Source organism: Vanacampus margaritifer, chromosome 7 (assembly GCF_051991255.1).
Source record: "Vanacampus margaritifer isolate UIUO_Vmar chromosome 7, RoL_Vmar_1.0, whole genome shotgun sequence".
Lineage (NCBI taxonomy): Eukaryota > Metazoa > Chordata > Actinopteri > Syngnathiformes > Syngnathidae > Vanacampus > Vanacampus margaritifer.
In genome coordinates, this window is record NC_135438.1 from 2,049,202 (window position 1) to 2,076,539 (window position 27,338).

General features: G+C 40.1%; 4 protein-coding genes across 5 annotated transcripts; 3 read left to right on the plus strand and 1 right to left on the minus strand.

Annotated features, from left to right (window-relative positions):
• Positions 1-2,419: 2,419 nt before the first annotated feature.
• On the plus strand, positions 2,420-10,038 carry LOC144055765 (arf-GAP with dual PH domain-containing protein 1). The gene is made up of 11 exons (XM_077572046.1): positions 2,420-2,829; positions 3,852-3,982; positions 4,081-4,172; positions 4,419-4,501; positions 5,432-5,544; positions 6,234-6,380; positions 6,471-6,554; positions 6,845-6,907; positions 7,621-7,692; positions 8,652-8,880; positions 9,723-10,038. Exons 1-11 carry the CDS (start codon positions 2,736-2,738, stop codon positions 9,749-9,751), a joined length of 1,137 nt encoding a protein of 378 aa, XP_077428172.1. The 5' UTR covers positions 2,420-2,735; the 3' UTR covers positions 9,752-10,038.
• A 1,420-nt stretch (positions 10,039-11,458) lies between these two features.
• uts2r4 (urotensin-2 receptor 4) lies at positions 11,459-13,620 on the plus strand. Its single transcript, XM_077571228.1, has 2 exons — positions 11,459-12,067; positions 12,508-13,620. The coding sequence occupies exons 1-2, from the start codon at positions 11,577-11,579 to the stop codon at positions 13,025-13,027; spliced, it is 1,011 nt and encodes a 336-aa protein (XP_077427354.1). The 5' UTR covers positions 11,459-11,576; the 3' UTR covers positions 13,028-13,620.
• Positions 13,621-14,452: 832 nt separating this feature from the next.
• Positions 14,453-17,273, minus strand: lgals2b (lectin, galactoside-binding, soluble, 2b). The gene is made up of 4 exons (XM_077571184.1): positions 17,129-17,273; positions 16,286-16,359; positions 16,043-16,202; positions 14,453-14,797 (listed from the first exon to the last, which is right to left on the minus strand). Exons 1-4 carry the CDS (start codon positions 17,129-17,131, stop codon positions 14,651-14,653), a joined length of 384 nt encoding a protein of 127 aa, XP_077427310.1. The 5' UTR covers positions 17,132-17,273; the 3' UTR covers positions 14,453-14,650.
• Positions 17,274-17,903: 630 nt separating this feature from the next.
• LOC144055705 (GTP-binding protein 1-like) lies at positions 17,904-26,920 on the plus strand. 2 transcript variants are annotated; one of them, XM_077571933.1, is made up of 14 exons: positions 17,904-17,952; positions 18,253-18,442; positions 19,683-19,794; positions 19,861-20,041; positions 20,612-20,795; positions 20,876-21,040; positions 21,242-21,365; positions 22,394-22,508; positions 22,593-22,737; positions 23,111-23,293; positions 23,389-23,524; positions 23,988-24,166; positions 24,234-24,359; positions 26,306-26,920. In XM_077571933.1, exons 2-14 carry the CDS (start codon positions 18,257-18,259, stop codon positions 26,447-26,449), a joined length of 1,980 nt encoding a protein of 659 aa, XP_077428059.1. In that variant the 5' UTR covers positions 17,904-17,952; positions 18,253-18,256; the 3' UTR covers positions 26,450-26,920. The 2 variants fall into 2 exon arrangements, with proteins under 2 accessions (XP_077428059.1, XP_077428058.1); XM_077571932.1 differs by having other exon boundaries at positions 17,928-18,070.
• Positions 26,921-27,338: the final 418 nt, after the last annotated feature.

Below are 27,338 nucleotides of genomic sequence, written 5' to 3' on the forward strand. Positions count from 1 at the left end.
GCTTGAAAAGCTTCTGAGCGCTTGAAGAATGAAGCTTGGCAGATTTGCCTTCAACACGGGTCCAAATTGATGCGTTTATACGGAACGCCCACACGGTATGCTTACTGTATGTATGTTTGCTATAGGGTGCAAGGTTCAACCCACTCATAACCCCCCAAGATGATGACCAATCATTTACCCTCCATGTTACATAAACAGCTGTAAAAAAATATATATATATATATATATATGATAATAATAATAATAATAATAAAATTAACATATTAAAAAATAAATAAATGTTCCGCCTCTCAGGGTGAAGGTGGATAATCCAGAGGGAAGGATACCTCGGCAGCAGCAGCAATTTATTCATATTTTTCATTTAATAACAGCTGACATCCGAACTTCATAACCAGCGTTAGCCGATACTCACACAGATTATAACCAACGAGAAAGGGAAAGTAATCTTGTCGTTTCCTGGGTATGGATACGCTGTGACAGCTCACCCAAAAAAAAAAAAATCGTAATTGAATGAATAATTATGTCTTTAAAAATCTTATATGGAAAGCCAAAGACAGGTTTGATTTTTGTCTTTCAGCGGATTATGCGATGCTTAAATCGAATGGTTAACCTCGATTATTTCATTTTACGTTTCATTGATGGAAAATATATTTGAAAAAAATACTTAGGATGAAAATAAATAACAGAAAAAAAGTACAATTTATATTTTTCAACATATTTCTTTTTCATTTTAAAAACACGAAATATTAGAAATATTTAAAACAAACAATTCAAAACAAAAGTACATAAATAATTAGATATATATAGTATGAGTAAAAAGAAATAATAAATAAATAATATATTTAACTCATTCCTTTAAGTAACAGAAAAAAAGTACAATTTATATTTTTCAACATATTTCTTTTTCATTTTAAAAACACGAAATATTAGAAATATTTAAAACAAACAATTCAAAACAAAAGTACATAAATAAGTAGATATATATAGTATGAGTAAAAAATAATAATAAATAAATAATATATTTAACTCATTCCTTTTGGGGAAACACATGTTAAAAGAAATACAATAAAATGAAAATGTTCAATGTTGTATTGATATGTTTAATATTTAAAATATTTTTTTAAATAATATGAAAATGTATTTATTGATCTTTTTAACATTTCAAGTTATCAATGTTTTAAGGATATAAATATTTTTAAAATATATTCAAAATAATATAATAAATGTATTTTTTAATAATTGTAAATGAAAAGTGTAAAACATTTTTAAAATAGGGAATTTTCAAAACATTCAAAATACAAAATCTTTTTTCAACAATGTTATACAATATCAATGACTGATCCAGATTGGATCCAGAATCGGCAGCAATGTAAATGCAACCTGGTAAAACTGCACAAAACATTTTTATGCACTTTTTCCTAAAATGTCATCAGATCAGCTTGTCTTTGTTTGTGTTTTCCTTGGATTTCAGGACCTTTTGCTCCCTCAGACACAAACTGAATTCTGCATGTGGATGAAATTTGACCTGTGTGAACGTTCTCTATATAAATCTGTCTGCTTGTCCCCGGGGGGGCCGCCCGCCTCATCCCAGCACTGTTGAGATGAGCAAGTCAGGCCGAATGAGATTTGGGGAGAAAGCGTCCAATCTATTCCCACTCGCACGGGAAGTTGCGCTCGGGCTGGACCTCGTTAAACCCGACCTCGACCTTTGCCCTCCACGCTCGGTGGAGCGCACACGCCATCGCAGGTGAGGCCCCGCAAAGGTCACGCGCAGATGGAATTCTCACTTCAACAGCGCTCCGAGCCTTCAACCCTGGAAGAGGTAACATGAAGTTAACGAGCTTTTTTTGAATGCAGGATGACAGGAAGCTCGTTAACTCCATGACAGGAAATGCTATTGCTAACAGTTTTTTTCATTTTAGTTAGTTTTTATTTAGTTTTGACTTTTGCTGTTAATCGACTAGTAATTTGCATAGATTTGGCTGGACTGACTTTTTTATTCTACTCATACGTCTTTCAACTTCCTTGTTTGTTTGGGCAGATTTCGATGTGGTGTCTTGTTTTGGTGTCTTTGTAGCCGCGCTGTTATGTTCTTTCAACGTCATGTTTGACTTCATGCGCAATATCAGAAAAGCTTTTAGTAGCCTATTATTCTCTTGTGCAGTTTTCTAAAACACATCACCGGATTGTTGTTAATGATGTCAAACTTTCCTTCTTACTCCAATGTCTTGATTCATAATGGATTGAGATGATTTTTGTTTCTATTTATTTGAAAGCGTCACGCTAACGTCCTGGAATTCCAAACATGATGCACTGTTTCCCCCTATTGGCCAAACGTGATATTGCATTTTTCTGAGTGCCTTATTTGAGCCTGCCTTTATTTTTTGGTGGGGCTTCAGGTGCAACATGCGCAGTAGGCTTTTTGCGCAATCACGCAGAAGGGGGGCAAGTCTGCACAACCCTCCGCAATGCACTTCCTGGTACAGTATCCGGTTACACGCACGCAATCTCAGGACGCGTCACCGGTGGAATTTACGCACCCATCGTGTTTCTCCGGCATGGACGCGCTCCCCCTATGAGGACTTTGCCATCGTCCTAGTCCAGTCTGAGGCGCACTTCCGGCGGGGGAGCCAGGACGAGACACACCTGGGAAAACCCCGATCAACACCCGCTACAAACCACTATAATTTATTTCTCTCTGTCTGCCAGTGAGACGAGAATTCCGTCTGTCCACCATGTCGATGTCCACCATGTCGATGTCCACTCGGGCACTCCGGGAAATCCTGCAGAGGCCCGGAAATGACACCTGTGCGGACTGTGGGTCAGCAGGTGAGAAGGACAGTCACTTTACAAGTCAATCAACTTTTTGTCAATGGATGTGTGTCTTTTTTTGGGGGGGGGGGGGGGGAGGAGAAGTCAGAAACAGTCATTTTAGGGTGGGAAGACTTTTTCTTTTCTTTTTTGAGTTACGAGACGTGGAAGCTCCAAAAGGATTTGAAGTTTCGTGCAAGTCCTGACATGCTGCACACGCCCTCGGCACGCTCCGCTACTTTGTGCTGGCATGCAGAGGAAGATACGATTTTCTTTCAAGTCCAAATAAGATGAATTTTTAGGCCTATATGTGTATTAAAGATTAAAAAAAAGGAGACAGTAATGAAGGGTTAGCGAAATGACCGTTTAGCATTGTCATGCTAGCTAACAAACACAGTCCACTGAAAATGAACAGTGGAGCATTAAGTGTTCAGAAATGAAATGGATGCAACAAAATCTCGTTGACAGATACACTTTATTGGATATTTGTTAGCGGATGAAAGACCAAAACAATAAATAATAACATAAATGATAATAATAATAATAATAAATAAGACAACTTAAAGGAGGTGAAGGAGCGCTGTGGTAGATATAAAAAGTATTTTTTTTTCTTTCTTTTTTTTAAGTTTCTCTTGTAGTCCGGATGTGTCTGCTTCAAAGAATGCTGCGTTCTTCCATCTTCCAAGATAAGAAGGCGATAAGAATATTTGCTCACCAGATAAGAAAAAGGCAAAGGAAGCCAATGAAGCTTAAAGTTGAAACATGGTTTTTATTTCCTTTTCTATGCATAACAGTCCAATTATTTGACTTAAAATGCAGATTGTACGATGCTGCTGTACTGCCTGAAGAAGGTACCAAAAATGCTAACCAGTACCACTTTCTGGTAACGATGATTGCAATGAGATTTCTCAGAATTTTCTTACGTACGAGTCTTGTCCCATTATGTTATTTTCATTACATTTATGAAAATGATACTTACTAGGAGAATCCAATGAAGGGGATCAAAGTTCCCACTTCTTCTTCGTGTTGTGCTGTCCCAGATCCCGACTGGGGTTCGACCTCGTTGGGGGTGTTCATCTGCCTGGCCTGTTCCGGCATCCACCGGAATATTCCCGACGTCAGCAAGGTGAAGTCGCTGAGTCTTTCCCGCTGGGAGGACCACGAGGTCCAGGTAACGCCACAGATTTTTTTTGTCACTTTCTTTGAAATGATGTCTATACTCTTATTTTGAAGTCCTGTCCGCGCTCTATTTTTGGAATTTTTTCTTAGTTCATGGCGGAGAACGGAAACGAGCGGATGAAGTGCAAATACGAGGCGGCCGTTCCCGTCTACTACTACAAGCCGTCACACAAAGACTGCCAGTGAGGACAGACATTTTCCAAGAGTTTCAAAAACTGTTAAGTGCGAAGACAAAGTTAGCATTGATGCTAACATGCTAGTTTAACATTTAGTGTGTCCTGGCTGGCTCGCCAATATTATGTGTCACAAACGTTGGCGATGTGTTTGTTGTAGCAAAGATGACGGGGACCCGTGTCGAGCTAGCGTAGCACTCTCGTGCTTTCAGCTAAGACTGTTACATAGTGCTCCTTTAATGTGTCGTTCATCAGGGTGCTGAAGGAGCAGTGGATACGGGCAAAGTACGGGCGCAAGGAATTCACAGAACCCGGCAATAAGTTTACGTACGAGGAAGGCAAGCAAACACACAAACACACACACTTGTCTTTGTATCATCGTGGGGACATATCATTGACATAATGCATTTCCTAGCTCCTCCCCCTAACCCCAACCATTAAAAAGGATTGCCTACCCCAATTCCTTACCCTTACCTCAATCATAACCCAATTCAAACTTAAACTCTAAAACCAAGTCTTGACCCTCAAAAATAGGTCTGAACTTGTGGGGACCACCAAAATGTCCCCACAATTTCAAGTGTGTCCCCAAAATGGTTACCGGTGTATATATATATATACATATATATTTTTCAATATAGTATTTATTTTGAATAAAAAGTCACAGTCATGTGGTCTTTCACAAACGTAACAATAATTTTCCAAAAAATAAATAAATACATTTTGAGGATTTTATCTTCTTTTTTGTAGAAATGTGTTTGGAGAAAATTTCATTTAGAATTTTTATTTTTAAATTCTAGACTAATAATGCTTATTCTAAAAATGTGGTGATTTTGAGGATTGTTTTTATTTGATTTTTGAAAAATGTTTTTTTTTTTTTGAAAATGAAGGAATTGTGGGAAATTTAATTATTTTTTAAGCAGTTTTTGGTGAATATTTTCTCTTTTTAAATGTGATTAAAATGTAGTATTTCTTTTTTTTTTATTCTTTAAAAATGTGAACATTTTGAAGATAATGTTTTGGATTTTTTTTAGCTCTAGTATTTTAATCAATATTTTTTAGGGAAAAAATTAATTGCAATGAATGAAACTTTAAATTGTAATATAAAAAAATATATATTTTAAAGAAGAAATCTGTATTTTTAGGATAAGCGTGCTCCTTTATGCAAATGAAATACTTATTTTAAGGTGTGAAAAAATATATATTTTTAGTTGGAGGGAAAGACTCCAAGAGAAATGACAACAATGATAAGTATGACCTTTGTCCTGCAGCCACCAGGGACGGCGCCCTAATGAAAAGAGGGCGGGACAACGGGCTGTTCCTCAGCCGGCGATTCGTCCTCTCTGAGCGGGAGGGCACGCTCAAGTACTTCACCAAACATGACGTAAGCAAACACACGCACGCACGCATACATGCAATTACGGACAGAAATTAAACACAACAACACAATACAAATTCAACTTTATTCTCGTAGAATTGAGATAAGGGGGAAAAAAGCTACAATTTTGTTAAATCCCTCCAACTATTGATAAAAGAATAAAACATAATAAATATACTACTTTACATAAAAAAAAAACCCACAATTGTCAATGTTTTTTTTCTATTACCATTTATTATTATTATTATTACTATTAATATTTACTATCTCATTATTTTTTCGGTCACAATATTTACACAGTACCACCATTTTCTATTATTTTCTACAGTATGTTGGTATTTCTTGTTATTTTTCCACCAATAGCACAAATCTACGTAATTGACTAAGATTTTTTTTTTTTTAACCAAACAATTCTTGAATAAGCAGAGATACCACCAAAAAGTGTTTTTCACAACAAAACAAGGGTCCCTCACCCCCAAAAATATAATCAAAATGATTAATAAAAAAATATATAAGTCATTATTATTATCATTTAAATAAATAATAAATTTACAAATCTGCAGATAGGGAACCACCACGAGTGTGCGGTGTTTCACTATACAATAAAAAAAACAAGAAAAATAATTTTCTGTTTAGAAAATAGATCAAATACATATACTATTTTCCTAAGATTTTATACTGTCCGCCCCCTGCAGGCCAAAGAGCCCAAAGCGGTGATCAAGGTGGACAGCATCAACGCCACCTTCCAGCCCGACAAGATCGGACACCCCAACGGGCTGCAGATCACGTACCTCAAAGACTACAGCACCCGCAACATCTTTCTTTACCACGACAGCGGCAAGGTCCGCCTCAGGGTGGCGCTGTTGCAAGCGCGGTGCGGATGGGCACGGATCCGTGCTTACGTCACTTGATTCTTTGTCCTGTCCTTGCAGGAGATCGTCGATTGGTTCAACTCCATCCGAGCCATCCAGCTTCACTACATGAAGGTGGCCTTTCCTGGAGCCACCGATGCAGAGGTCAGTATGTACTCAATAGCGCCCCCTGGGGAGTTTCACTGATTAACACAACGTTGCATGGCCGTGTTGATGGTAACAGGATGCGCGAAAAAGTCGATAGAACCCAAATTGAACGGGAAGTCGGCCATTTTGGAGAATTTATTACTACCCCCAGATTGTTTGAAAAAAAAAAAACTATCGCTGGCCACGCCATTGAAGGTGGGCATAGCATAGCGTCCACGATTAAAGATAGTTCAGTGAATTTTGGAGAAAAAAAAAATAATAATAATTGTTGTGTTTGTTGTTCACAGCTGGTTCCTAAACTCACACGCAACTTCCTGAAGGAGGGCTACATGGAAAAAACGGGTCCCAGGGTAGGTCAACTTTTTACATACAGTATTTTGTGTATCTGTTCTGTTGCTTAGCATACGTTGAACTTAAGTTTCTAAAGCCATTTTCACTCAAACTCTACAGTGACACGTCAACACATAGAAAGGTTTTTAGTTTAAAATACTTTCACCTCCAGCATCCTGAGCCATAGCGTGGCTAACGACAGCGCAAAGGATGTTTGGTGTCATTTTAAATCCAGCTGCGTTGCTACTAGCGTCATCCTAGCTAGCGCTAAGCTAGTTTGTTAAACTCCCTTTTGTTTGTTGCTAGCACAGCGATAACTGACCGACAGCGAGGCGTTAGTCGGCCAAATATTCCCGTCGCTAGGACGGCGTGAGCTGGCCAAACATGAGAGACGACTTTCACAAACAATGCCTCCTTTAGCCTTTTAGAAACCTGAACCGACACTTAACTCAGACTCGGATTTCCCCTCCGTCTTTGCACCTGAACGATGAAAAGACGCCATTCTTTGGTGGGCCAAAATGCAGACAAACCGGCCAATTACATCCCTCCAATAAAACAACTCTTTCTAGTATTCCAGCCACAGAAAACTACGGGCAGATGTTTGAACCTGGACCATCTTCACACTAAACTTTTAGTGGCAGCCATTGGGTAGCAGTTGAAATTATTCTCCTGCAAAATGGAGTTAGGATGAGTTTGCTGAGTGTGTTACGATTTCTGTTTTGTGTGTATGTAGCAAACCGAAGGCTTCAAGAAACGTTGGTTCACTTTGGATCAGAGACGACTCATGTACTACAAGGACCCTCTGGTAGGGCAGACACACACGTGCACACACACACGTGCACACATTTTTTTCCCTCCCATTCCTATTGGAATTTGTTCCCAAAATTCACTTTTTCCTTGCAAAATTTCAAAGAAAAGGAAAACAAAAATGGCTAATACCTGTATATTTATCAAAATCTTAAAATGTGTCACGCAAAATTACATTCTCAGAATGTTGCTTTTTTTTTTTTATCTCACAATTAAAAGAAAATTCTAGCACAATGGCCAATGTTTTGTAGTAAAAAAAATAATAATCTAGAAATAGATTACGCTATTTTAAATTAGCAAAAGTAGAAAATAATTCTTAAATTGTTTTGTAAAAAAAAAAAAAAAAAAACATTGAATACAAATCAACCCAAAAGTGCAAACAAAAATTACGGGAAAAAAGTTTGCTGAATTACACAATTTTACTCACAAAATTTGAAACGAATTCTAGCTGAATGGCCAATGTTTGTAGTGAAATTTTAAACTTAAATTATTTTGTAAAAAAAAAATTCATTTGAAGATTAAAGCAACATTAAGGACCTTTCAGTTTACATTGATTATGGCGGCACCATATGGACAAAAGCGGTATTGTTATATCTGAAGGAAGACCCCATTTCCTATGAGGACAACCGCATTGCATCGTTTTTTTAGCGAGTGAAATCCGGTCTAATGTTGATCCAGTAAAATCAATCCGGCCCCTTCAGGCCATGGCAAAGGTACCATTCAATTAGTTTTAAGTTGATGTTTCATCAGAAGAGTAATGAAATTATTTTATTAAGGTTGAAAAGTTCCTTAGTGCTACTTTCTACATTCTAGCTTAATGGCCAATGTTTTGTAGTGATTTCAAAAACAAATTTAAATTGTCACTTTGACAATACAGAATGACAAAATTCCAACAGTTTTTGTGCTTGTATTTGCATTGAGCTCAAGTCGGCTCTTTTTCTTGCGTTGCCTTTGCAGGACGCCTTCGCCAAGGGCGAGGTGTTCCTGGGCAGCAAGGAGCACTACAGCGCGTCGGCCGGCCTCCCCGCCGGCACGTACTGCAACGGCGCGTGGCAGCACGGCATCACCATCGTCACGCCCGACCGCTGCTTCCTGTTCACCTGCGAGGCCGAGGCCGAGCAGCACGAGTGGCTCAAGCTCTTCAACGAGGTCATGGACGCTCAGATGTCCCCCCAAGAGTACACCAGTAAGTTTTTAAGCCTAACTTCTCATTCTATAACCAGACCGTGTGATGCGGTCAAAAGCAGCTTGGACTGGACCATCATTAAAAAAATGATGATTGAGCCTGTATAATGTTTTGAGGATGTGCATAAACTACAGTTATATTGTATCATCGTTTTTTGTTTTTTTTATCCCTCTATTTAATTTTTTTTGTGTTTGATTGTTTATGTATTCTTGCAAATTAATTTTCATATTTCTTTTTTCTGTGTGTTATTATTGCAATATTTTGAGACTAACCGGGAAAAAAAACGTTCCTGGCAAATACCAAAGTTACAAAGATTTCATTTGTTTAAAAAAAAAAAAGAAAGTTATCTCATCCCCCCAAAAATTGGGTTATACAATCGGGAAATGAAACAAAATTCACGTGTGAAAATTTGCCCCGCCCCCTTCCGATTTAATACTTTGTAGAACCACCTTTTGATAACCTCTTCAAGTCTCTGTCAGTTTTGCGCATCAACTGACTGAAATTTTTGTAAAACAGCTCCAGCTCACGTAAAATTGGCTTCAGGCGGCTGCACTGAGGGAAAAGGGGGTGAATCATTTTGCATGACCTACTTTCAGGCACAAAAAAAAAAAGGCTAAAATATCTTTAAAAATCGGTTCCACTTCACAATTATGGCCCACTTTGTGTTGATTATTCATAAAAAATTACATTCTGTGTCTCAATGTTTGAAGCGTAAAATGTTGCAAAATCTGAACAAGTTCAAGGGGGCTATTACTTTCGCAAGGTGCTGTAGTTAAAAATGAGTCAACATTGACGTGACAGTTGAATCTACTAATGTTTGTTTTGTCTCGTTTTCTTTGCAGTGGAGGCCTTGTTCAGGCACAGACATTGACACAGCAGCAGATTGACAAACAGAATCATTTTTCCTCTTAAGTGTCCAAAACGTGAGGACTGAAAATAATAACATCATCGCAAGCATTCAACAGTCTAACAGCACCATCCAGTGGCTCTTTTATTCTAAACCCAAAACGAGTCTCTCCCATTGTAATTTTGTCCATTTTTAGATATTTTTATAAGCAGATTTTTAAAAAAAAAAAACTTTTGGGAAGGGGTTTTGCTTACTTTTTATTTTAAAACACACAAAATCATTCAAACCTAATAAAGTAGTTTGTCATCTTTCTCGTTTCTCTCACTTTCGCTTTTTGTTGTCTCCGTGTTCGCCAAATGAATTTATGAATTTAAAAAAAGGGTTCATTTCAAATCTGTGATGTAGAAATTTTAAATATATCCGAGGCATGTTTGTAATCGTATTTACAGTGCAGATTTTTTTAAAGGCCTTTAAACACTTCAATCAATACAAAAAAAAACAAATACATCTTGAGAGTAGGCACAAGCTGATGAGGTGGTTTGATGGCAGTTTACTGTGGTTTAAAAAAAAAAAAAAAGGCTGTGGGGGTTGGCCCGCCCTGGTGCCGTGGCTGTTTAACACCAGACTGACAAAAGTGCGAGAAAAGAAGAAGAGCAGCGACGGCTTCACTGAACTGAGACCTCCATGAAGTCGGGATCGATCGGGAATTTCGGCACGGATGGAAGCAAAAATGTGATGTGGCCGAGACTCCTCAAGCTTCTCACGGGACGTCATCACAACGGTTTGCATAGTATTTTGTCTCATTCAACTCATATCTTGACTTTTGTGGGCAGTTTTTGGTTATTGCTATTGGTCTTGCATTATTTTTTTTAACTCAGTGGTATTTTTCCCACAAACTTAAAGGAATACTTTTTTTCCCCAACTTATTTAAATTTTCACTTCATTTCAGCATTTTCTCAGAAAACTACAAAAAACATTTTTTCCTGACAAAATGACCATTTTCAGGCAAAATTATTTAAAATTTTCTAAATTACATTTATTTTTGCACAATTGAAAAATAATGCTAAAAAAAAGGCAAAATTTAAAAAGCCCAAATTGGGATTTCTTTTCCCTACACAATTTTTTTAAGCAATTCTTGTAAAAACGCAAAGTTGTTAAAAGTAGAGAAAAAAAACACTTTTTTGATTTTTTTTCTAAAAGAATTCTTTTGTTCTCACAAATTTCCAAAATACTAGCATTTTTATGACAAAACGACAATTACTACATCGTTCTAAAAAAATAACTCATAAAATCAAAACATTTTTTACACAATTTTTGTTTCTTGGGAAAAATACATGTTTCAGTTTTTCATAGTGTAAAGAATTTTTTTTGCAAAATTACACAATCTTTCATTATGAACAATTTTTTTCAGCATTTTTTTAAATGATCACATTGAGGATTTTTTTTTTACCTACAATGAAAAAAAATCTTGCACAAGTACTGATTTTTTTTTTCCAAAAATGAGAGTAAATTCTGGCAAATGTACCAAAATATCTTGCAATATTGAAAGAAAAACATACCAAATCAGTTTAAAATCGACCTAGTGAAAATACATGAAATTTCTCACCAAAGTTTATATATATATATATATATATATTAAAATAATTATCACCATATGGTGTTTTCAAAAATGAGCAATTTTGGGGGGTGCTAAATTTCACTTTTCCCCCCACAACATATTTACAAGCTATTTCTTCATGTGCAGGCTTCTTGACCGTTCTCATGGCACATCCTGATGACGTTTGCTTCGTGGCATTGATGCCGGAATAATTCCAGATGATGTCATCAGATTCCCGACATTGACCCCGCCATGAACCACAATGCCTCCAACATCACGGGAGTCCCCTCGGAGAGTGTCATGGCCGACCTGTGGGTGACGTGCCTGCTGGGCGCCACCCTGTCGGTCATGTGGCTGGCGGGCACGGCGGGCAACGTGTACACGTTGGCCATCACGCGCTCGGCGTCGCCGCGCCGCAGGGGCTCCGTCTACATCTACGTGGCCAACCTGGCGCTGGCCGACCTGCTCTACCTGTCCACCATCCCTTTTGTGGTGTGCACCTACTTGGCCCAGGACTGGCTCTTCGGGGACGTGGGCTGCCGGGTCCTGCTCAGTCTGGACCTTCTCACCATGCACGCCAGCGTCTTCATCCTGGCCGCCATGAGTCTGGAGCGCTACCGCGCCGTGGCTCGGCCCACCAGCGCCCGCGGCTCGTCCCCGCGCTGCCGCAAGATGGCGGCGGCTGCCATTTGGGTCACCGCCTTTGTGCTGACTCTGCCCATGATGGTCATGATACAACTCAGGCAAGATGATATCTATTAAGTACTTTTTGCTTTGTTTAATTACTCATCCTCATTGAGCCATTTTCAGCAGTAAAAAGTTCATATTTTGTCCAGAATTAATTTGATAACTTAGATAGAATGAATACCTTTAAAAACAAATTTTTCCACTTGTTGTCGACTGAAGATGACATCACCTGTGCTGACGACCAATCATGGCTCACTTGACCAGAAAACAGGTGAGCCATGATTGGTCGTTACCTACTTCCTCAGCACAGGTGATGTCATCTTCAGTCGACAGCAAGTGGAAAAAAAAGTACTTAAAGGTATTACTTGTGCATGAAAAATAATGAAGTTACGAAATACATTCTGACTAAAAACTAACTTTTTACTACTGAAAATGGCTCAATGAGTCCGTATCCATTTAAATTGCTTGCCATTTGTGATCCGATCATCCGATTCAGGCGCGACAAGCCGTCTCCAGCCGGCGTAGTTAAACGGATGTGCTTCCCGACGTGGACCCTGGACGCTTTCAAGGCGTACGTTGGCGTCTTGTTCCTGACAAGCGTTCTGGTCCCGGGTCTGGCGATGGTGTCTCTGTACGCGGGTCTGGCCAGGCGCTACTGGGCCACGCAGGCCCGCCTGGGAGGGCGCGGCCGCTCGGCCCGGCAGCGAGGGCTCAAACAACGCGTGGCGGTTATGATCTTCAGCATTGTGGTGGCCTACTGGGCTTGTTTCCTGCCATTCTGGGGGTGGCAGCTGACTCAGCTCTTCTCGCCGGAGTCCCTCAAGGCTCTATCCCCGGCCACTCACAAATACGTCAACTTTTTCGTCACCTGTCTCACGTACGGCAACAGCTGCGTCAATCCTTTTCTCTACACGCTGCTCACCAGAAACTACAAGGACTACCTGGCCCAGAAAAGCCAGTCCACGGTGGCCAGCAGGATCGAGCAGAGCCGAAGCTCGCCCACTCGGGACTCGTAGTCCAGCATGTCTTGATTGTAGTAGGTAGAGGTGGCAAATCCAGATCCAGAAAGTTAAAAACCTGCCACAGTTTGGCTTAAGCCCCTGATGCTAGCTAGCTAGCTCCCTAGCAGGTAAACTGGCACCATGGGAGCTAGCTAGGGAGCTCGAGTTAGGGCTATGGTTCGAGTTAGGGCCATACATGCCTTTTGATGAGAAGAGATCTTAGATGTCTCACATCAGACTGACCACATTTCAATCGCAAGAGTCCAGCTCAGTGGCCTAGTGGTCGAGTGTCTGACCTGAGACTGGGAGGTTGTGGGTTTAATCCCTAGCCTGGTCATACCAGAGACTATAAAAATGGGACCCATTGCCACCCTGCTTGACACTCAGCATTAAGGGTTGGAATTTTGGGGGTTGATCACAAAGTGATTCCCGAGCCCTTGCTGCTGCTCACCGCTCCCTCAAGGGATGAGTCAAACGCGGAGAACAAATTTCGCCCAACTTAGGTGGGTGTGACAATCAGTGGTACTTTAATTGTACTTTTGTACTCATTTCTTTTGTTTTTGTTTTGTTTTTTTCAGAAAAAAATTGAATAAAATTGCAAAACTGCATTTTTTCCCCCGCATAATTGTTTTTGTCACAAAGCTCAGATTCCGTTTTAATGGGAAAAATCAATATAGGATTAAAGGTTACATTAGTTAAATGTAGACCGCCGTTTTGAAGCTTGGAATTTTTTTATTACTATTTTCATTTTGTCCTCTATTTAGTTTTCCCACATGACTGCACACATTTTCTTCTTTCTGGGAATGTAGTCACGCTGTGCTACATTCCTCAACCTCTTCCCAATCTTTGGAGTCCCCTGCTAATTGGATTTTTTTTTTGGGGGGGGGGGAGGGGGGGCTTATTTTGTAACGTCACACACACACACACACACACACACACACACACACAACTGGCCTTCTGACAGAATAAGTCCTCCCAAATAGTCCTATTTTTCTCTCAAATATACCGTGGCCCCAAAATAAGAATACAATTGAAAAGCTAGACACAAAAAAAAAAAAACATTTTTTCTGAAAATGTTACGTTTTTATCTAAAATAAGCCTAGTTTATGTTCAGATTTCAAACTGGACTAGTTTCAGCATTTAAAAAAAAAATGTCCACCAGATGGTGGTATTTTTCTTTTTATAGCGTGCCACATTATTTTCAAGCCTTTTCCCGTTTTTTCTAGTTATTGTTTGTGTGTGTGCGTGAGATATGTACCTCTTCATAAAAGCTGCTATAAACAAATAACATTTGCAAGTCTTTCTCCATTCAAAGCATGCAGCAAAATTTCTCACTATTTACAATTTTCCTTTTTATTTTTGCTGTCTTCTGAAACGTTAACTATGCTGCAATAGAGCTTGACCAACGAAGTGTGTGTGTAAACAGAAAATCAAGACATTGCCCATTTTTAATTGTATTTATTTGCAAACCCGTTGAGCCATGATTGTGCCAGGCAGTTGTCTGGCTCCCTCTTGAGGCATTTTCTTGTCATTCCAAGGTCAAAAATGTCCCTGCAAGCTATCCAGGAGAGCCGGGCTGGATGACGAGGGGGGTCACGTCCAGGTTTGTCACCGTCGAAGCGACCATTCCTCAAGCGACTACTTGATCTTAATGCCGACGATCCTGGCGTCCCCGTAGACCTCAAAGTATTTGTACTTGACGTCACCCAGCCGGTTGGGGAAGACCGTCGTGGAGCCGTCGGGCAGCTTGATAACAAACTCCTCATGGTTAAAAGTGATGTAGAACTAGAAGAGTGAGAAAAAAAGACGTCGCTGGACTTTGAAATGTGAAATGATACCCTTCTATCTTTTTAAAAGGCTTTTTTATGGTGCAATAAAGCGCCGTGCGATTTTGTAGCTGTTGACCTAGCGTAGTCGCAGTACAGAAGACCTTGTTCACTAATAGCTTTCATCTTGGGAATGGCAATTAAGACAAATAAAACGGCTATAATTGCGCCGAAAAGTGTCTTCATTACAAGCACAGTTCACCAGCCCAATGCCTTGAAAAACCCCACAAAAAAACAGTTCCTGATGTCAAAATGTACATTGAAAGCATAAACTCTTGATGAGATTTTAAGTTAGATTCAAAATGATGATACTTTTTTCCCATTCAAAGTCAAATGCAAAAATTATTTTCTGCTATGCTTCTGAAATTATAACCACGGGCGGACCATGATTTATGTTAGCGAATGCTATGTCAGGTGAGCTAGCATCGAAGTCTGAACACGTCATTAAAGCTGCTCTATGTAACAATTTGCCCCAAAATAACTTTACAATAGCCTTTTTATTTGACCATTTATGACTGAAACATCTTCTAATTAGGAGATTCACACCTCGGCTGTTCACAATCTGTACTCCTGCAAGCCTCGGGCCAAAAGTTTTCAGATTGGATTTGGGTTCAAATTTCTCGCCTTCTATCTGCGGATGTGACATCATGTGCGTATTGTGTACGTGAAGATAAGGGAGTGTGTAGTTTCATTTTTCGGCCACAGGTGGCAGCAGCGATTCCAAATACAATTTTCTGCATTCAGCAGCTTTAAAGATCTCATTTTCCTCACGGGATGATTAAAGTGCATATCTATTCATATTTAGTGTTACATGACCATGAGGTTCCAGAATTTGATAAATAGGCAGCTACTTTGTACTTTTTCTGCGTATTTTAACTCATTCACTGCCATTGACGACTATAGACGTCAAAAATTCATGTGAACTATTTCTATTAGTTTAACATTCTTTTCCGTTTTCCTTTAATTTTTTAATGAAAACCTATTTTTTTTTATTTTACATTTATAACAAATATAAAATTATCATGCAATTAATTACGATTAAACGCCCATTTTTTTCTTTTTTTTTTTAAATTAGGCCCGTCAGGCGATTACATTTTTTAAATTGTAATTAATCACATGACATGACCAACTTTGAACCATGCTAGTCTATTCGTCAAAGGTGTTGACGCAATTTGTGAGTTCAAGAACGTGCGAGTTGTCATACCTTGCTCTCCTCTCCACGGGAGAAGCAAAGGTTTCCGTCGCAGTGCTCGTCTCCCCAGCTACCTCCCGACATGGAGTTGCAGACGATGACACTGTCGTCAAAGCGCGGGTTGAAGTGCAGTGCGATGTTTTCTGAGTCGTGGCCAATATTGATGGAGAACCTGAGAGATGTTGAGATGTTGTTATCGTTCAAAACAAGATAACAAAAAGCAGTTTTGAGAGAGTCGATTGGTGGAGGACTGACCTCTCGCAGTCATCTTTGGGCTTGATGCGGATCTTGAACTCCTGCCCCTCCTTAAAGGTCATGTCCTTGACTTTCTGTGATGGACAAAGACGGATGGATGTTCAGTGAAACAATACAACTCTACTTTTGGCTAATGATTATGCGAGGTGTTCTTATCATCGGTGTTGATGATCAACCAGGTCAGCTCATAATAATCTTTGGAAACAGGAAATTTCTGTTTGTACACCGCATACGTGCTCATCATATAAAACCATAAAGACACACCTCACCATAAACCATCTGTACTCCACGTACCAATTTATATAAATTATATGTACTGTATATTTATATACATGTATATGTACATTATTTATAGTATCTTTCCATGCTTATAAAATATATAGATTGATGGATTTTAGCTTTTTTGGTCATCAATAAAACTCACATGCTATCTTCCACATCCTGGCCCGCACCCACACATACCATTTGCTATACTATGCCCTATACCCTATACACCATCAAGCTGGTTTATCATTTGCTACACAAAGATAGCTGTATGCAGGGAGACTAATTATCTTATATATTCACGATCTACTGAAGTGTTTACATTGAGCTTTCAATTAATCGTATTTGTTCAACAACTTAGATTGTCCACTTTGAATAAATTGAATAGGTGTATGAAAAATTATGCACACGATTAAAGAAACATTGAGATTAGCGTCACTATTGGCAGATTGAATTTTAATATCTTAACCGGAGCCCATGTCATGAAAAAGCAATTTGTTTTAACTCAAAAATCAAGATGAATTGTTGGAGAAAATAGAGATGAGAAATGCCCTGAATGAAAATTAGTGCACCACTTACCATCTTGGCTGTCTTAAGTGGTTCTTGAGCAGGTCGTGCCTCGGGTGACAAAGAGCCCACGATGGCTGGTTCGGAGGTTTATATAACACAGGTGGTGCGAAAAGAGGTGGGGGCCAGGAAGTGACTAGGAGGAGGTAGTAAAAAAAAATCCCTGCCAACAAAACGTTCTACCTGGAAAAAGTAAAAATAAAATAAAAAATGATGACAGTGTACACACCATTGGGTTTAAATCAATGAAATACAGTGACACTCTAAATAAAAATAATAATCAATTCAATATTAGGCAATGAGCGATCATAAATTATAGCCTGAAAATATATAAAGTTTTCAATATATTTTAATTAGTTTTTTTTTTTTTTAATTACAATTTTTTTAGTTTTAATTTTGCCTCCTTTTGGTGCGCATGCGCCTGTAAATCGGTCATCGGGGCTGTGACGTCACGGACATGCGAGAGTAGAGACCAAACCTCAAATATGGTGGGCGTAACCCAAAGATACTGTGTCCAATTGCGTATGCGTATTTTGCGGTGGGCGTTCACTTTTTTTTCTCCGTTCAATTATTTTTTTAATACTGTATTGTGATTTTAATTTTATTTTTTACCTTCTATCAAACGCGCCGGCGAGTGCCTACAAAACACGCGCCCTATGATTTCTCACTGGCCAAGTAACGAATACACCTCATTGGCTGAAGTCCAGCAATAGGCGTCACCCAAAGATATTTCAACCAATAGTGTGTGCGGATTTTTACCATAGGCGTTCCTTAGGGTCCAACTCACACTCTTCTTCTTTACACTAATAAACAACCAACAAGTTAAGCTAAAACAGGTAGCTAGCACTTTTTTTTTAGTAGTATGACTCCATTCATTAAGAAAGTAGTTTAAAGTTACTTAAAAGTCGATGCGTCAACTGTTTGGACATCAAGCGGTGTGCTTAGACAGCTGAGGTGCAATGACACTAAAAGTTTATTTAAATAAGTGTTTAATCCTGTTGAAGAATGTGTGTGTGTGTAACATTAGCTCGCTGGCTAACCTTAACTGAACTTGACCCAGTATTCAGCTAACTCGAGGCTAATAACAGCCGTGGACTTCTCTCAACTTTTGTCTTGCTCATGCTCTTTTGTGACAGACATATGGCGTCGTCCGTGGCGACAGGAGCAGCAACGGTAGCCGCCGCTGAGTGCACTGTGCCCGCTTGTATGTTCGCCCCGGACCGGGTGTTCTTCGCCGCAGACGACGATGCATGCGGGGGAGAGAGCTTAGAGGACGGCGAGGGCACCGACGGCGAGTTCGCGGATGTTTTGGATTGGAGCAACAAGGTAGGCCTTACTTGATATCTTTAACGCATTTATTTGTGAAATGCATATCAGCACATGCACGTCACAAAAGTTGCGTGCTGGCAGTGAAACATGATACAAGTGACACGTCCACTCGCCTGCCAATTTGAGGAACGCCTCATGCAGGACTCGAGAGACCCTCAGTATTTTTGTACACGCAAAGAACCTACTAAAAATGTAAACTTGGGCGATTAAGAATCATGTACAGGTAGTATAATTTATAATTCATTGCATCGACACACAGCTGCACGTATGGCCACGTCAGCCAATTCAGGTTTAATAAAGTAAAATTAGACAAATCTGGTGGAGCATTTAAACTTAAAAATTTAAAGCATTATAAAAATATTTTTAACAATAATTTTTTAGATTGTTACCCTAACTGTTATTTTTTCTTTGTTTTAGAAACTAAAAATGACATATAAACCAGCTGCACAGAGATACAGTATTACCCCCCCAAAATATTATTTAAATACATAAATAAATACATAAAAAATAGAGAAGCCTACAACAGAAAGAATGCCATCTTAGAAAAAAATCTGTTAAATGGGTATGGTGTATTTATATATAAATGTGTAATCTTCCGCAAATAAATGATCTAAAAAAAAAACTTGAAAACTCGCTCTTTAATTCTCTGGTTGAATTGATGTATTTTATTGGTTACATACTTACAAAATGCATTTTTTAAAATCAGACTACTAGGTTAACATCTATGGTCTTATTTTTTTCTTCTTTTCTTCTTTGTGTTGACACAATCATAACAGGATAGTTAATTAAGAGGGGCCAGTGTGACCCGCTGTAAGTCTAAACGTCAATGTCTGTAACACTAAATTTCAATTTTTTTATGTGCTAAAAAATATTTCAATGTTACTCACTATTTCACTTTTTATTTTGATTTCATGAGTCAACATCAGAAGATGTCTGAATTTTTTTTTCTTTAAATGTAATTTTTGTGTTATAAATTGTGTTATTCTCTTGAAATTATGGAAAAATATACCATTGTGAGTTAATTCAAATAAAAATGTTTTTGTTGTGTTACAAGTTGAAAACAATTCTGCAATATCATGGGTTTATTTTCATAATAGTGCAACTTTCTCTTTAAAACTTTCGCTCAAATAATGTTTTCTTCTGTAACATTACATGGTGACTCTCATGAAATCACTTTTTTTGTAGCCAATATAACTGCTTAGTTAATCCATATTTTCCTTGTTTTTACTTTACTCAGCTGGTCCTGGTGAGTCCGACAGGTGAGCAGTACGATGCGCTCCAGCGACATCTACGGGCGCGGTTGGACGAGGGCTGTGGCGAGACCATCTTTGTTGTCGGGACGGACTCGGGTAAGATTGTCGAACTCGCTCAAATGTGACTCGATTGCTGATTTTTTTACACGTGGTGATTTCCAGACGGCGGCGACTACGGCCTGAGTGACAGAGACATGGAGGCGTCTGTGGCCACGGTGCAATCGCTGTGCGAGCAGGTGGAGGCCGACCTCATCCCGCTGAGGGAGCGCACGGAGGTGGGCGGCAAGATCTGCGACTTCCTCATCCGCCGCCGCGTGGGCGAGCAGGACTTCCTAGAAGTCAGGTGGGTTTCAGGCCATGATTTAGCTGTTAAATACATTTGTTTACGGCCAACTCAGTGGCCTTTTGGTAGAGTGTCCGCCCCGAGACTGGGAGTTTGTGGGTTCAATTCCCGGCCGGGTCATACCAAAGACTATAAAAAATGGGACCCATTGCCTCCCTGCTTGACACTCAGTATAAAAGGGTTGGAATTGGGGGGTTAGATCACCATGTGATTCCCGAGCGCAATCATTGCTGCTCACCGCTCCCTCAGGGGATGGGTCAAATGCGGAGAATGAATTTTGCCCCCACTTAGTTGGGTGTGACAATCAGTGGAATTTACCTTTACTTTACCTTTATATTAGAACTGTCATTGTTCATTGGATAACGGAATTTTGTTCAGTAATCCTCAGTCTCTTGACGCACAATAAGAAAGAGACAAAATGATCATATTTCAATAAATAAGCAGTTTGCCTGTCAGGTGGAATTTTTCCATTTCTGTAAAATGCATTCCTTTGCTAAATAAAGTTTGTCAACTGATTTTATAAAGGTGCCCCAGCTTTAAATTTTCTTTAAACATGTCTTCTGGGTCCAGGGTGGCGGTGGTGGGCAATGTAGATGCCGGCAAAAGCACGCTGCTGGGCGTGCTGACACACGGCGAGCTGGACAACGGCCGAGGCTTCGCGCGCCAGAAGCTCTTCAGGCACAAGCACGAGATGGAAAGCGGCAGGACCAGCAGCGTTGGCAACGACATCCTGGGTTTCGACCACGAGGGCCAGGTGCGTGCGTGCGTACGGGACAGGAAGCGCTCTTGTAACCTGGCAGGAAGTCAGTGTGCTCTCCCGTCTCGTTGCCACAGGTGGTCAACAAGCCCGACAGCCACGGCGCCAGCCTGGACTGGACCAAGATCTGCGAAAAGTCCTCCAAGGTGATCACCTTCATCGATCTGGCGGGTCATGAGAAGTACCTCAAGACCACAGTTTTCGGCATGACCGGACACCTGCCCGACTTCTGCATGCTCATGGTGAGGCTGCAAATGTGCGCCCAAAGCCACCCCCCCCCCAAAAAAAAAAATTAAAGTAAAAAACACAAAACATTTTTAATGTAAACACTTAGATATAGATTTAATATTTTATTTTCATAAAATAATTTGGAAATCGTTCAGCCCTAATTCTGTCTGTTTTCCCAGCGCAACTATTTCAAGTTGTTGTGCGTTTTCTTTCAGGTTGGCAGCAATGCCGGCATTGTGGGCATGACCAAAGAGCACCTGGGTCTGGCGCTGGCATTAAACGTGCCCGTGTTTGTGGTGGTCACCAAGATAGACATGTGCCCTGCCAACATACTGCAAGGTACGCTATGCTCGTGTCACCTCATTGATATCATGTCGTCTCACACTAGGACGCACATTTTCCCAAAGCCATTAAGTCAAGACCCTCTTTAATACAAGACAAACTCATAATTTATTCTACAGAGTATATCATTTTTAGATATTCTTCGAAAAATCGTTATCACAAACTAAGCAGAAATTTAAGAGCTGCATGTGTAGAAAGGATTAAACAATGAGGATACATTGTTGCAACATTATTTATTAATAATTATAGACAGAAGTAATTATTAATGCTTTAACAGGGATGTGATTTTTCCGCTAATTCGCGGAATTCCGCTTCCCCCCCCCCAAAAACAAATCAGATTTTTCTTTTTTTTTTTTTTCTTTTTTTTTTTGTAGTTCATTGTGTATGCACATGACTCCGACAGATAACATCTTCTGCTATAACAAAGACATTTGTGGTATGCTCTAATATGAGTTACTTTTCATTTGGTCATGATACAATTATTTGTTCATGAAATTTGAACTCTTCAACATTATTTATGTGTTAACTTAGTAATCACATTAGTTAGATATGATGATATTCTCAGTGATAGTTTTTAAAAGCAAAGGCAGTCCAATGTTTTTGAATGTGACTGATTTTGAGTTGACTAAAACTGCCATTTTATGTGGGATAGTTCAATATACATTGAAAATTTATGCTGTTGTTTTGTCTATTTCTTTGTCATGTGAGTGCATTGAAAGTACTTAAAAACACGGACCCTGGACCTAGCTGGGTGCCAGCGGCCCCCAGACCCCCGGCTAATTTTCAGATAATTTCACTTTGGTCAAATCACATCCCTGCTTTAAGTAGAAATGCAATCGTGTCCCTGATTAAAAATGAAAATAAATTAAATCATATAGTTAGGTTTGAAAAATAAGTGAAACAATTCAAACTAGTAAATGTAAAAAGTATACATAAAAAAACCACAACATTTTAGATTTTTAATCTCTGATACTATTTTATTATTTTATTTTTTTAACTTACTCCTTGTGTGTGTTTGTATCCAGAAACACTGAAATTACTCCAGCGGCTATTAAAGTCTCCCGGCTGCAGAAAGATTCCCGTGTTGGTCCAGAACAAGGACGACGTCATCGTCACGGCGTCCAACTTCAGCTCGGAAAGGTGAGCTCGTGCGTCGACGTCTCTGTCGACACTTCAAAGAATCGCCAAGGTCTGTTTGTTATTGTGAGCTTCCCGCCTTTCCAGGATGTGTCCGATCTTCCAGATCTCCAACGTGACGGGCGAGAACATGGAGCTCCTGAAGATGTTCCTCAACCTGCTCTCGTCCAGGACCGCCTTTAACAACGACGAGCCCGCCGAGTTCCAAATAGATGACACGTATTCCGTACCGGTGCGTGGGAACAAACACACAGGAGGCTTCCTCATAGTTGTCGTATGTTTCTATTTGATCAAGGTGGCGGTTATCTAGAAAAGCGCTATATAAATCGGATGCATAATTATAATAATAATAATTATTATTATTATCATGAATAGCTGGTGAGAGGAGCCATTGTGTTAATTTCATGATGTGACTGAGTGTGCTGTGGACTTTTTTTTTGACAGTGTGGATTATTTCTCGACATGCTGTTGATTTCTATTGATTCTAGGTAGCATTAGCGTGACTAGCTGGCGAGAGAAACGATCTAATGATGGCGAGTGCGGCGGAGATTTTTGTTTTAATTTCTCTTGTGCATGCCTATATTGTCCGATTTGTCTGTTGGCAGGGCGTGGGCACGGTGGTTTCGGGCACGACGTTACGCGGCATGATCCGACTGAACGACACGCTCCTCCTGGGTCCCGACCCGTTGGGCATATTCATCCCAATCGCCGTCAAATCCATCCACCGCAAGAGGATGCCTGTCAAGGAGGTGCGCGGCGGCCAGACGGCATCCTTTGCACTCAAGAAGGTGAGAGGGAGAACATTTGAGCCCGGGTGGCGTGTTGATCAGTTTCTAATTCCAGTTGGGTTGTCCCGCTTCTCTGTCACCGTCCCGGTTATCAGATCAAGCGCTCGTCGATACGGAAAGGCATGGTGATGGTGGCCCCCAAGCTGATGCCGCAGGCCACCTGGGAGTTTGAAGCGGAGATCCTGGTGCTGCACCACCCCACCACGATATCACCGCGTTACCAGGCCATGGGTGAGTGCCCACGCAGTCTCTCGGACCTGCCGGCCTTTTCCCTGCCACCGCTTCCGGAATCACCGTCAGCTAGTTGTGCAACGGATCACAAATGTCACGGTTGGGATCGGATCATTTTTCAGATCAGCAAAAAAAAAAAAAGATCAATTATATTTTGGCTTCATATTTTTCATATTTCACATTTTGACGATCATTTATTTTTTGGTACAAAAAAAAAAGTTTACACGTAAGCATTTTTTTTTAAAACACTATAATTATGGAAGTTCCTTTTGGATGAAACAAAATGTATTACATTTGTTATTTTAAAATAAAATAAAAAGGTTGCAAATGTATACATTTAAACAACTCTAACGACTATTAATATATATGAATATTTTACAATTATGCTGATTTTGTAATTGTAATAGAATTGTTCTGAATTGCACAGCCCTAACTAAAATGTTTCTCCATTACCTGCCGTCAGTCCACTGCGGCAGCATCCGACAGACGGCGACCATCCTGACCATGAGCAAGGACTGCCTGCGGACCGGCGACAAGGCTGCGGTCCACTTCCGCTTCATCAAGACGCCCGAGTACTTGCACTGCGACCAGAAACTGGTGTTCCGGGAAGGCCGCACCAAAGCCGTGGGCACCATCACCAAGGTCAGCCGTCTCGGCGCCGCCGCGTGACGGTGGTCGCGTAACACGGACTCTAAAAATCTGCTTTCAGCTCCTGCAGTCGGTCAACACGCAGGCGGCCAAAGCGCAGCAGGCCAAGATGCTGGCCAGCAAGAAAATGTACAAAGATGGCACGGAGGAAACGCACCCGCCCACTTCCAACGCTGCGTCGCTTCCGGTAAGCACACACTCTTTCTTGGACTAGTTCGTCACGTGACGGTGGCGGCACTGGCGTGTACGGGCAGACCCCTAGTGGTGCTGACACCCTTGCCCCTCGGCCCTCCCTCAAAAAAGTGCCCCTTGGAAAGTGTTTATTTATTTTTTTTTTTTTCAGTTAACAGTTTACTGAGGACAAGTGACAGGTCAAGCTTGACACAATCTTTAAGAAAAAAGCCCCGATCGATGTGTGCCGCGTCCACTCTCTCTCTCTCTCTCTCTCTCTCGCTCTCTCTGTCACATTTTTAAATCAAAAATAATCCTCACAAATCAAATTACAACGATCTAAAGTCCAGTGCTTTTCAATGAACAGATAGATTTCGTTCAGCAAATTGACCGCCATCTTGATTTGTGACATCTCAGTATTATCAATAAGGTATTCCATAAAAAGCGCCCTTTTTTCCCCCCCGAAGCACTTGCCCCCAAAAATGTCTGTGCACGCCACTGGGTGGCGGTAATGAAGAGCAAGTGGCGAGAGGATTCTATCCATCAACTTTTGGGCTTTTTTTTAAGCTTTTCCATTTGACATTAAGCATTAACAGGTGAGAAGAGCGATGATGGTAATTATACAGCACATAGGGACTTTTTTCCTATTCTGGATTATTTTTAATAATTTTTTATTTCTGTTGTGCAAGATGGCAGTTATAAAATAAACAACTGGCGTAAGGACAGACCATATTAATTATGAGTCATACATTGTGTGCATGCATGTATTCAAAAAGGAGGAGCTGCTGTGGAATTTGTGTACAATGTGAGTGTGGTGACCCCAAGTGGACAAAGATAACTTCACATGCAGTAATGCAAAATCTATTTTTACGGGATCATCTTTTCAACACACCATTCTAAAAATATTCGAAAGTTGCTTCCCTAGTTTAATGAAATTATTGATTTATTATGATTTGTGTACACCCCCTGCCCCACCTCTAACAGAGAATTAGCACATTTGTACATTTTACTGCAAAGTCTGTTACTTAAGGTCTTTTTGAAATTTCAAATTGGTTGGAACTAGGGCTAAATATATTTAAAGATTTATTAATTTTTTTGCATTATAAGTTTTAATTTCCATCCTGTTAAAAAAAACAGGGCATTATTTCAGAACTATAAATTCTTTCAGAACTATAAATTCTTTCAGAAATATAAATTATGAATCAGTGACGAGGTTGGTCCGTGACAACCGTCAGAAAATCAGCAAATACACTTACTGTTAATAAAAGAAGATGGTTGCAAATGTCTTATTTTGAGAAAACAAACATACGGTAATCAGTCTACTTTCATGGAGCACTGCAGAAATCTGATTACGCTGAGGCTGGAACGAGTAGCAGTGGATGCAGATGGGGTGGACTTAAACGTTTGACTCCGCCCACATGGCTTTTTCAAAATGGTTTACATGATATTTTTTTTTCTGACACAATTAGCAATTTAATGATGCGCCGTCTTGTGACGTAACATTTATTTTTTTTTTTTTTTTTACACATTTTGGAGCATCTAAAACTACAAACACTCAACCCTCAGTCCGCCGGGGCGGAGCTAACTAAACGGTTTGACGGAAGAGGCCGAAGTGCAATACTACATGTCCCTAGTAGTTTAGGAGGTTGGTATTTGGGTCCGTTTTTAATTTTCATTATTCAATAAAGTGTTCAAACAATACTGTAAGCGTGATGTCATAAGATGGCACACAAAGCCGCCAGGGCAATAGTTTAACAACCAAGGGGAAAGAAGGCGGCGCTACGAGGTTGAAAATCCGTGTGGGCGTTCACCCCGAACTGCACTCTGCATCCACGGCTTACTCGGCTGAAATTGCGATGATTTGGCTGTTAAATTTAACGAGTTCTCCAAATTTATCATTCTGAATTTGTTGACTTGGAACCCTGCATGGCGTCATGCGTGTGTTTCTCGTAATGTCCCCAGCTCAAATCAGGAGGCGGAGGACGGCGGCGCGGCGGCCAGCGCCACAGAGGGAAAGGAGGTGCCAACGTGGTGGCGACCACACCACCGCTGGTCCCAACAACAATGACGGCGACGACGGCGGCGGCAACGGTGGGCCTCGTTTAGACACCACACGACAGGTCCATCACACACACACAGTTTAGCGTGACACCGAAAGTTCATGCCACATTAGGTAAGAAATCACCAGCAGTTTGGGTCAAAATACGCCAAATGAAAACATCAATCAACCGTCAGTCAGTATTTTTGTACAAACCACTAACAGGACACAAATGGATCTTTTCAAGTTGCCGCAATGCAATGTTATGAGCGGCACAATGAGGGCTTAACACTTTTATTTTGTGAGGAAGCTACAAAGATCGGCATGTTGTTTGATCTCGTTTGTTGTCCCCTCTCGAAAATGGCACAATCCGTCTTGTGTTCTTTGTTCATCCCTTAAAAAGTTGCATGAAAAAAAAAAAGTCGGTTGTTTGTTTTTTATACACAGTTTTTATGTTCAAACTGCAACCATTTAAATTAAATGGTTGCAGTTTGTGTTGTAAATCCTTTTAAATAAAACTGCTGTGAGAAAGAACTGAACATGTTACACACTCACTGGTGTTTCTATGAATTCTATTAAGGCGTGAATAATATTGAAGGTTTGTAATGTAATAAAAAACGATATGAGCAGCCACGAATGGCAATTCATAAGAAAATATTAGAGTTGATTTTGTGACCTCATACAGTGAAGAACATTCTCTTGTGAATATGAGGCTATTCAGGCGACAGCCCAACTGATTAGACCCACTCTTGCGCTAAAATGTAGACAAATTGACTCCCAAGCAAACACCAAAAAACGACTTTTTAATGCTTACTCACACTTTTCTACTTTAATAGCAATCGAGTGGTTTCTGTGTCACGGACTTCTGTGGTAAAAGGAATGAGTTAAAAGTGACCATGTTGAAACATTTATAACAACATCTATTTCAATTACTTTCTCAAAGTAATATAACTAATT